The 11,392-nt window shown below is 44.6% G+C and overlaps 1 protein-coding gene and 1 pseudogene across 2 annotated transcripts in view; one reads left to right on the plus strand and one right to left on the minus strand.

Annotated features, from left to right (window-relative positions):
- Positions 1–4,453, plus strand: part of LOC135277975 (lysosomal-associated transmembrane protein 4B-like) — a 45,976-nt gene extending 41,523 nt beyond the window's left edge. For both annotated transcript variants that reach the window (XM_064384126.1, XM_064384127.1), the window contains exon 6: positions 4,357–4,453. In XM_064384126.1, the coding sequence (XP_064240196.1) occupies positions 4,357–4,434 (78 nt within the window). In that variant the 3' untranslated portion in view covers positions 4,435–4,453. The remainder of the gene's footprint in view (positions 1–4,356) is intronic.
- Positions 4,454–9,880: 5,427 nt separating this feature from the next.
- LOC105719646 (small ubiquitin-related modifier 2-like) lies at positions 9,881–10,787 on the minus strand (annotated as a pseudogene).
- Between the last annotated feature and the right edge of the window lie 605 nt (positions 10,788–11,392).

Genomic DNA, 11,392 nt, shown 5'->3' on the forward strand with positions numbered 1-11,392 from the left:
TGTTAAGATCAACTCCGAGAAACTGAACTTAGATTAGAATTTGATTGTATTGAGCATTGCTTGACCTAAAGCAGTCTGTGGTTTGGTATTAAGCTCATGAGTATGTTGATCTAGATGCCCCTTGAGTAGCTGCTGCTTGTCAGGAAGTGACTTCAGAAGTAGGACATGACCTATATTCTTAGTTCTTGGAGACTATTTTTGGTCATTGATTGTGAATGATTAAGTTTTTAAAAACAAAATTAAAAAGAATGGTTTTAAGTAACACCAGCTTCCACAAATGTCGAAACAATAGAGTTGTCGCCAGTTTTCTTATATGGCATCTTTTTTTTCCCCCCCGAGACAGAGTTTTGCTCTTGTTGCCCAAGCTGGAGTGCAATGGTGCAATCTCAGCTCACTGCAACCTCTGCCTCCCAGGTTTAAGTGATTCTCCTGCCTCAGCCTCCTGAGTAGCTGGGAATATAGGCACTCGCCACCATGCCCAGCTAAGTTTTTGTATTTTTAGTAGAAACAGGGTTTTACCATGTTAGCCAGGCTGGTCTCAAACTCCTGACCACAAGTGATCTGCCTGCCTCTGCCTCCTAAAGTGCTGGGATTTCAGGTGTGAGCCACTGCTCCTAGCTATATGGCATCTTAGTGGGCACATTCTGTGTTCATTGATCCTATAGTTATTTTCTCAGATTTTGGAGTACTTTACAGTTCCTTGTAGTAAAGAGAAATAGCAAGTGCTTTTAGTCAACAGACTGCAGTGGAAACTGTGGCAATGCTTCCTTCACCAGCCCTTCTTTTATATCATGACTAGTATCAGCATCACTTAGATAAAAAGATGATGCTGCCCCTACAAGGATTTAAAACCAATTCCACGTGGAGACCTTTTGAAACTAGTCCAAAGGCGTCATCTGGAGAATATTTTGCAATCAGTATTTAGTACATGTTGAAGGAAAAGTGAAAACAAGGGAGGGTGTCAGAAACTTCCATGAAAGGAGAAATTCTTCTCCAGGCCTCTTGAGCTTTGGATTAAGGGTCAAGGCAATAGAATATTTGAAAGAAAAGACTATCAAGATGTTAAAGTATTGGCTGGGTACAGTGGCCCACGCCTGTAATCCCAGAACTTTGGGAGGCTGAGGAGGGCGGATCACCTGAGGTCAGGAGTTGGGGACCAGCCTGGGGAATGTGGTGAAACCCCATCTCTACTAAAACTACAACAATTTACAAAAATTAGCCAGTCATGGTGGCGCATGCTTGTAATCACAGCTACTCAGGAGGCTCTGTCCCAAAAAAAAAAAAAAAAAGATGTTAAAGTATTGATTTAAAATGAAACTTTAGTTTGAAGATGAGTAACAAGAAATAGTGACAGACTGCCAAATGAAATGTGAAAATTTTATTTTGACAAAAGGCAGATTTGCAGCACCTTTTTTTTTCTTTTTAAGAATATTTTATGTTCTGTGAACATTTTGGAGATTTAAATTTGAATATTGTATTTTGCTCAGAAAAAAATGGTGGGTTATGATGGCTGATTTTTACCTTTTAAGTGGCTTTAAAGGCTAGGCAAGGTGGTTCACGCCTGTAATCCCAACACTTTGGGAAGCTGAGGTGGGAGGATCACTTGAGTTCTAGACCAGCCTGGGCAACAGGGAAGACCCCATTTCTATGTGTTAAACATTTAAGTAGCTCTACTGTGTTTTAGGATAATTTATCTAATAGTAAGTATATGAGTCAGTTAATTGTTTAACGCAGTGATGGAGCATTTTTGCTGAAGCTCAGTCATGCTAAATTTAATATTTCTGGTGCTGGACACAGCTGTTTCCACTTGTTATCAAGTTGCTGTATCTAATGTACACACATGTATGTGCGCTGGAGGCTCAGTCCTAAACTCAAATAAGCAGACGCAGAGAAGAGAGCTGTTGCTTAGTTTTAGAGAATACTTTTTTCTTCCCTCAGCTCAAGCTGACCCTGTGGAACTGCTAGTGGAGATGCTGTTGTTAGATACTGGCTAGAACTCGTCAAGCTCGTCCGTGAGGCTCTCTTCACTTGCTGACCCTCGCCTGTCTTTCCAGCTTCATCTCGCCACATTCTCCCTTCAGTGTTCACTGTAGCAGACCCCTTGCAGTTCCCAGAAAGTGCCTGGTCATGTGCTTTCCTCTTAATTCCCCACTGGAATGTCATCCTCCTTACGCCACACCACACCAGCTAACCTCCTTCTCATCCTACTTAGCACGCTTCCTTGACTCTGCAGCCTATATTGGTCATCCCTGTCTCCTTGGTTAATATCTTGTCAATATCCACACGTGGCTCATGTTGAGTCTTACTGTGTCTGCCTTCTGTTAGACTGCAGGTCCCTGAGCAGGCAGAGACATGCCTTCAGGCTCGAGTCGCTGTGACTGAGTGCCCTGGACACGTAGGTGCTCAGTGGGTGCTGGTTTGTTGGGCGTTGTTTCCTGTTGTGCTTCCCTGCCTCAGGCGTGTGTTCTGTCCTGAGCGTATCTTGCCTACTCCATTCCTTTTCCACGTGGGCAATGCTGAACATTACCCCAGCGTCTGTACCTTGGGTAATACCGGATGTATAAAGTATTTCGCGTATAGGCAAAGGCCACTACCCCTTTCAGGAACAAAGGCTGGGGAGCTGCTGCCGGGTGTGACTCTAGTGCATTACCTTTGCCTGTGTGTTGCTGGCCGTTTATCTGCTTCTTGCATCACAGTTCTAGAGTCTCATTTAGCTTGACTTGGGCTGGGCCTTGCGAATGCTTCTCCTTTACCTCATGACCCTGTTCAGCCAGGCCAGCAGGGGTCACTGGAGGAGGAAGCCCATCTCCCGTTCCTGTGTGCCTCTGTGGTGTTCGGACCTTGTTGGCAGTGCCCCCCAGGGCCCAGTGCAAGTGGGGACAGCAGTGGCAGCACCTTTTCATAACAGACCTGCCAGCACCCACTGCCTCTCAGGTGGCTTCCTGCGGATGCTTCTGTGCACACCTGGTTCAGCCAGAGGCTTCTCCACATCCAGTGGGCTTCAGCCACACCTTCCCCAGCCATGTCTCAGCCCAGCCTCGGGGACCTCCGTCCTAGCACGTTCCTTCCCTGAGTGCCCTCCTTCAATCCTCATACCATTAGTGCTCTCTTTCCCCCGTTAGTCAGTTCGCTGTTCCTCAGTCCCCTGTTAATAATTCTTCATTAAACTTCATTCACATCACTGTGTGGCTTCTGTGTTCTGATTGGACCCCAGCTAATACAGATGCCCCCTGTCTAGTTGGCTGAAGGAACCATACAGGCTTTTCAGGGGCCAGCCTAAATGGCACTTCTGTCACTCGGCAAATAGGCACTGGACCACCCTCAGGGAAGTGAGACCCAGCTTCAGCCCCACAGGAGCTCCAAGACTGGGAGAAGAGCAGTAATGAAGTGTGTAGAGCTAGAGAGGAGGGGTGTGTGTGTGTGTTTGCGAGAGTGCAATGTGACAGAAACTTGAAACAGAAACTTAAAATTTTAGTGTTGTTCTTGTAGGAGCTAAAGGGACAGATAAATGAAAATTCATGAAATTGATGAATACCACTTTGAGCATAAGTGATATCCCTAATAGAAAATCTAACCAAGTGTGGTTTTGTTTCTGACTAGTCTTTCCCTTTCCACCAATCACTTGAGGTAGGTGAGGTTTTACTTTGTCTTCTCATCTCTGAACTCCTAAAGGTCAGGGACTATCTTTTATCTTAATTATCTTGTACCCACATGATTGTTTTGTACTAGATGCATAATAAATGTTAGTTTACTGAATGAAGGGTGATTATATTGAGTTGATATTCTATTCTATATTCCATTTTCTACTCCAAGAAAGCCCAAATCAGCCAGTGTATAGACCGCTAACTCTCAGGTATCCCTATTTCATAGTCACGGAAACTGATGTTAAGTAACTTACCCAAGGCTACGCTGATAACGTATGACTGACCCAGGCTTTGAGTCCAGGCTGATACCAAAAGCTTGGTGTTTTCACTACACTTTGCAGCTCTCACCATGAGTGTTTGCTGGTGGTCAGTCAAGTGCCTGTCGTATTTGTGTGTGCACACTGACACACTCACCTAGGGGTCCTTTTTCCTCTTCAAAGCCATGACCATTTCTTTATTCCTAGAGTCAAAGCCCTCTGGCCATCCAGGTACGCATGGTCAAGGTTAGAAAAACTCAGGCTTGAGAGTCTCTCTCCATTTATTTCTTGCAGGTTTCAGAAAGTCTTTTAATGAAGTGTATCCACTTACTAGAAAACTGAACTTGGTACAAGTTGTGGAACGTGTTTAGTTGCATAAAAGTTCAGTGACAGCTAAACCTCGGGGCACGTGCGTGCTCTTTAAACCCTAACTTACCGTCCCTCTTTCTTCTCAGGTGCTGCTACCCCCGTATGATGATGCCACTGTGAATGGTGCTGCCAAGGAGCCGCCGCCACCTTATGTGTCTGCCTAAGCGGAGCTGAGGGCAGCAGCTTGACTTTTTTGACATCTGAGCAGTAGTTCTGTTATTCACTTTGCAATGAGCTCTCTGAGCTTGTTTGTTGCTGAAATGCTACTTTTAAAAATTTAGATGTTAGGTTGAAACCTGTACTTTTCAACATATGCTTTACTAGAACACTGTGATAGATGAGCTGTAGAATTATTTCTGTAGGATTCGGGGTGTAACGGGCTTCACTAACCTTCCCCAGGCACTGAAACTTCCCCCAAATCTGATGGACCCAGAGTCAGAGAAGTTCGCTTTTCTAACTGCTGGGCTCCAACGTTAGGCAGTTAGTCACACTTTTTCTCTCTACTCCCTCTATTTTGAAAGTGTAAAATAAAAGCAAAAGTAGACCACTTTTTCTTAAGCCATTCCAGTGTAGAGAACAAACCTTATGAAAACAGGAATGTCAATTGTGTAATCATTGTTCTAATTAGGTAAATAGAAGTCCTTACATATGTATTACAAGAATTTGCCCCATAGTATCCCTTATGACTTAAGTTCAATGACGGTTTGCAGTTGGTGGTAGGGGATTTTTCTCCATGGCCTAAATCAAGACCATTAGAAAGCGCTAGTCCGTGGGAGCAGTAACCATCTGATGACTGTCTCGTGCATCCGGGTCCAGGGACATGGGGCGATGTGCCTCGTCTGTGTTAGAGGGTGGGATGGGTGTGTTTGGCGCTGCATGGGGTCTGGTGCTCCTCTCCTGGATTCACATCCCGACCCAGGGCCCGCTTTCACTAAGTGTTCTGCCCTAGCCTGGTTCAAGGAGGTCATCCAGCTGACTTTACCAAGCAGAATTGGGATATATTTGATATACATTTGCCTGACAACATGGAAAAGGGTTTTCCTCCTCCTTTCCCTCCAAGGTACATCCTACCGCTTTAAACTTCCAAGTCTACCTAGTGACCTTTTAAAATGTCAACGTTTTCAGAAAAATGAAGGTTGCTTTCCTTGTATGCGCTTATTGTCTTGACTACCTGAACTGCAAGGGATTTTTATATATTCACATATTCCAAAGTCAGCAACTCTCCTGTTGGTTCATTATTGAATGTGCTATAAATGAAGTCTTTTGCAATTAAAAAGAGATTCGCCCACATCCAAGATGACCTTGTGACTCTGCTGATTGTGTCTGAGGACCTTTCCCCCCACATGTGGCCAGGTAGATGCACACAGTTCAGCCTAAGGAGTAGGCTTTATGGTTTGATTTACACACAGTGTTTTTAATATCCCAGTGCTGATAAAATCAGCATCTTAGGTCAAGAGGAATGGAGGACAAACAGACTTGAGCTTCCAGCATTCCTAACCATGTGTTCAGCTGTTTTGCATATGATTGCTTTATGTCCACATGCACTTTTAATAAGCAGTTAAGATTTTGCTACATTCCAAGGGAGATTAAAATAAGAGAGGTAAGGAGGATTTTTATCCCAAGGAATCAGCCTAAGTTATTTTTTATTTTTTGGTGTATCTCATTGGCATTCAAGAGTTAAACACATGAGTTATTGGGAATGGAGAGGTTGCTGGGGCAGTGACTCATGCCCATAATCCCAACATCTTGGAAGAACAAGGCAAGAGGATCACTTGAGCCCAGGAGTTAGAGACCAGCCTGGCCAACGTAGTGAGACTTCATCTCTATGCAAAGTGTAAAAATTAGCTGGGCCCGATGGCATGTTCCTGTAGTCTCAGCTACTCAGGAGGCTCAGATGGGAGGACAGCTTGAGTCCAGGAGGTTGAGGCTGCAGTGAACTGTGGCCATGTTTATGTTACTTGCACTCCAGCCTGGGTGACAGACTGAGACCTCGTCTCAAAACAAAGAATGGGAAAGGCCTATCAGGTAGTTCATGATCCCTGGGGAAGGCACATAGGAAATCACAGTTAATTGTATGTTGTTCACCATGATTTTATAGCTCTTTGCCTAATCATTTTTGCAGTATGAAAAATGGTACATGGTCAGGTAAGCCTCAGTGGCTCACGCCTGTAATCCCAACACTTTGGTAGGCTGAGGAGTGTGTATCACCTGAGGTCAGGTGTTCAAGACCAGTCCGACCGACCAACATGGCAAAACCCCGTTTCTACTAAAAATACAAAAATTATCTGGACATGGTCGTACATACCTGTAATCTCAGCTAGTTGGGAAGCTGAGGCAGGAGAATAATTTGAACCCAGGAGGTGGAGGTTGCAGTGAGCTGAAATTGCACCATCACACTCCAGCCTGGGCAACAGAGCCAGATTCCATCTCTGGAAAAAAAAAAAATGATGCATGATCAAATGGAAGGAAGTGCTGATTTTGAGAGTCCACGTAGGGTTCTCGGACAGGAAACAAGACTGCTGATCTTGTTCATGCAGCACTCAAATAGCACCATAGACTCAGATATCCCTTCGTGTAGAGATCCCTTATGGTGGTGGTGCTGGCTTTTCCTAACTGGTCGCATAACCCAGGCTAAGGTCAAAAGCTGCCTCCATATTTATCTCTGCAGAGTAAGGAATTGTCTCCACTATGGGAAGGTTGTGATGTTGGATTAAAACGACCTAGCAGAGCACATTACGTGCCTTAGCAGTTCACTGTATCTATTTGTCTCATTGCTAATCCAGATGAATGCCTCTTCAATGTATTTCAAATCCATTTTGATATCTAGCCCCTTTTTCCTATTTTGTTGTCCACGGAGAAACAAACAGTTATTCCCTCAGCTTTTCAAGTCTGTTTGCTGGGGTAGAAGGAAGAGGAAAACACATACACCCTCTGACTTAAATTATGGTCTGTCCACCCTAGCTAGAAACAGCTTCCATTGAACAAGCTAGTCAGATTTCCAGGATGCCAAGTTATATAAAAGAGTCTTAAGGCCTATAGTCCTTCTCCTTCCTGCACCCTCTTCCCACATGAATACTATGTGCAGCGGCTCCTCCAGAGTCTGATGTCCTTGTTCCTGCCCCCTTCCTTTCATCCTGAAGAATGAAAAAACCAGCCAGGCATGGTAGTTCACACCTGTAATCTCAGTATTTTGGGAGGCCAAGGCTGGCGAGTCATTTGAAGTCAGGAGTTCGAGACTAGCCTGGCCAACATGGTGAAACCCCGTCTCTACTAAAAAATAGAAAAATTTGCTGGGTGTGGTGGCACGCGCCTCTAATCCCAGCTACTCAGGAGGCTGAGGCATGAGAATCGTTTGCACCTGGGAGGCCGAGGTTGCAGCAAGCCAAGATCGCACCACTGCACTCCAGCCTGGGTGACAGAGTGAGACTCTGCCTCAAAAAAATGAGAAAGAAAGAAGAAAGTTCCCCTACTCTGAGCCTGTCTGCCCCCTTCCCGTTCTCTTTGTTGTTGTTTTTGTGATGGAGTCTTGCTCTGTTGCCCAGCCTGGAGTGCAGTGGCACAATCTCAGGTCACTGCAACAACCTCCGCCTCCCAGGTTCAAGTGATTCTCCTGGCTCAGCCTCCTGAGTAGCTAGGATTACATGTGTGCACAACCACACCCGGCTAATTTTTGTATTTTTAGTAAAGAAAGGGTTTCACCATGTTGGTCAAGCTGGGTCTCGAATTCCTGACCTCATGATGTGCCCACCTCAGCCTCCCAAGGTGCTGGGATTATAGGTGTGAGCCACCACGCCCGGCCCCCCTCCCCATTTTTTACTTTAGTCCTTAACATTTGTGTAGTTTGACTGCTTAACCAAACCACATCTCATTCTGTTTGTCTTTCCTCTCTACCCTCAGTTCATTAACCAACAATACTGATTATTAATGATCTCGATAGACTATCTATATAAACTGTAACCATTAAAGTTTTCTCCATAGACGGATGTATTGTATTTGAATTATTCATCATTTGAGGAAACTCTTGCTGTGCGAAGTGAGCATTTTTTTGTGACAGGAAAACTAATGAGACTATAAAAGCATGTATTTTCCCTTTTTGTTTTTTCGAGATGTGTTTAGGTTTTGCAGCTGGTCTGGAAACTGTTTTAAATATCATTAAACTGCATTGGTGCTGGTCACATGGGCAGTCTCAGGTTCTGGAGGGGAGAGGGCAGGTGTCTTTGCCAAGGTGTTGAAAGAGCAAATCATGCAGAAGAACTGCCAGCAGAAGCCCAGGCTAAGGCTTTTCAAGCTTCCCCATTCAGACCTAACAAACACCAAAAATAGTGCCCATGGCCCATATTAAAAAGGTTTTTGGCAGCTCAGATACATGTTTTAAAAGGAAAGGAAAAAGGAGGCATTGCAAGGATGTCTCCACACCCATGGAATCGCTTAAAGTGTTTCTGCACACTGGCCAAGTTTTCTGCTAAGTGGCTCATGGTGTGGAAACCAGCCAGATCTGCAACCTTCTGCCCAGAAGCCCATGCAGGCCTTCTGCTGACTGGAGTACCACGACAGCAGGCGAGAAGCTGTCACTTGGCCAACCCAGAAAAAGTCTTAGCACCATATACCCATCTCTGTGACCCTTACCAGCAAGAGCAGCTGCTGCTTTAGAATGAAGAATTTGGCTTAAAACAGCACAACAGACTTAAGTTTTCTTTTATTTCACTTAAAACTTAGATTTTTTTTTTAAACAAGAAGTTTATTTAAACAACAAGATACTTGGCTTGAAGGGAAAACTATTTAGGATTCTTTTTTTAGAGTAATTTATCCCTACTTAAAGACAGATTGCCCTACATGTAACAGCTATGTACAAAAAAGTTATAAAATTGTCATTGGGTTTACAATTAAAATTCTCCAGTTGAAGAAGGTATGCAAGGATTTTTGTTTTCATTGCTGTTAAAACAAGAGCAAAGTGACTTACTGGAATATAAAGAGTTGAATGAGCATGCCTCTAATGGAGAAAGGGTATATTTTCACAGAAACAGTATTTTTCCCCATCCCATATCCACTTGATGTCAATCAAAACATACCATTGGCTGTTTAGTTAAAAAAAAAAAAGCACAGACACAACAGGCAGGGCGCGGTGTCCCATGCCTGTCATCCCTGCATTTTGGGAGGTGGGTGGATCACTTGAGTTCAGGAGTTCGAGACTAGCTTAGGCAGCATGATGAAACCTCATCTCGACAGAAAATACAAAAAATTAGCTGGTTATGGTGAGCAGCCTACTAGTCCCAGCTACTCGGGAGGCTGAGCTGGGAGAAATGCTTGAGCCTGGGAGGTGGAGGTTGCAGTGAGCCAAGATTGTGCCATTGCACTCCAGCCTGGGTGACAGAGTAAAAGCCTGTCTCATTAAAAAAAAAAAAAAAAAAAAAAAATGCTTGTGCACATGCAGCAGTTTATGTACAGTAAAGGAATGAGGAAGGGGTAAATGAAACAGGGAAACCTATACGGTAGAGATCCCTTATACGGTAGTAGTCGGGATGTGGTGGAACCAAGTTGCAGTTTTCTAATTGGGAATATAATCTTGGTCTGTAATAACAGAGTTCTGGAGTAAAGAAGCAGGTTCCCTTTTCAGTAGACGCCTCCTGTTTGCTGCTGCAACACATCAATTGTATCTTCATCCTCCATTTCCAAGTGTGCAAGTGTGTCTGTTTCATTGGTTGCCTATCAAATTGGAATCTGATCTCCCTCATTGACAAACCCCGTCCTAGACAATAAGCTCCCATTAGTTTGCTAAGGTGTATGCCTCTTTCTGTTTTGTTTTATGGGTTTTTTTGTTTGTTTTTTGTTTTGAGACAGAGTCTCACTCTGTCACCCAGGATGGAGTGCAATGGCGTGATCTCTGCTCACTGCAACCTCCACCGCCCAGGTTCAAGCGATTCTCATGCCTCAGCCTCCCGAGTGGCTGGGATTATAGGCACATGCCACCATGCCCGGTTAATTTTTGTATTTTTAGTAGAGACAGGATTTCAACATGTTGGCTAGGCTGGTCTCGAACTCCTGACCTCAAGTGATCTGTCCACTTCAGCCTCCCAAAGTGCTGGGATTATAGGCATGAGCCATTGCACCTGGACTAGTTTACTAAGTGGTGTATGCCTCTTAAACTGCACCACAGGCTGGGCGCAGTGGCTCATGCCTGTAATCCTAGTACTTTGGGAGGCTGAGGCAGGCAGATTACTAGAGGTCAGGAGTTCAATACTAGCCTGGCCAAGATGGTGAAACCCCATCTCTATTAAAAATACAAAAATTAGCCGGGTGTGGTGGTATGTGCTTGTAGTCCCAGCTACTCATGAGACCGAGGCAAGAGAATCACTTGAAGCCAGGAGACACAGGTTGCAGTGAGCCAAGTTCGCACCACTGCACTCCAGCCTGGGTGACGGAGCGAACTTGCACCACAGAACCATCCTGCCCTGCTACCTTCTATATAATATGATCATTGCTTTATCTTGACTCCTTCCTCGGGCTTTTTGTTGGCCATGGCCAGCATCTCCTCAGCTGCCGCTTCACAAAAGAGGTATCAGGTCACAGCCAGGAGCGGTGGCTCACGCCTCTAATCCTAACACTTTGGGAGGCCCTGGTGGGTGGATCACCTGAGGTCAGGAGTTCAAGACCAGTCTGGCCAACATGGGGAAACCCTGTCTCTACTAAAATACAAAAAAGTAGCTGGGTGTGGTAGCCTGTAGTCCCAGCTATTTGGGAGGCTGAGGCAGGGGAATCACTTAAACCTGGGAGGTGGAGGTTGCAGTGAGCTGCGTGCAGTGTTTGAGTGCCACTGTACTCCAGCCTGGCAACAGAGTAAGACTCTGTCTCAAAAAAAAAAAAAAAAATCAGGCTTTCACCAAACCAGGAGTAGCAGAAGTAGATAGTTTTGTTTTTTTTTTTTTAAAGTCATCAATAGTGTGAACACAGCTTTTATTAAGACAGAAACCTCTTAACCCAGGAAATAAAAATTCTATGTCCCTTGATGTATGTCAACACGTAGCAGGTATATTGCTTCGATAGAGCAAAGTTAGTTTTGTAAGGCACTGTGAGAGTCAGCGTGGGTTGCTCATAGTTCACCAGCAATGAGGGTTGGAGCCGCGT

The sequence above is a fragment of the Aotus nancymaae genome, unplaced genomic scaffold (genome assembly GCF_030222135.1).
Source record: "Aotus nancymaae isolate 86718 unplaced genomic scaffold, 86718_ANA_hifiasm-v0.15.2.pri h1tg000036l, whole genome shotgun sequence".
NCBI lineage: Eukaryota > Metazoa > Chordata > Mammalia > Primates > Aotidae > Aotus > Aotus nancymaae.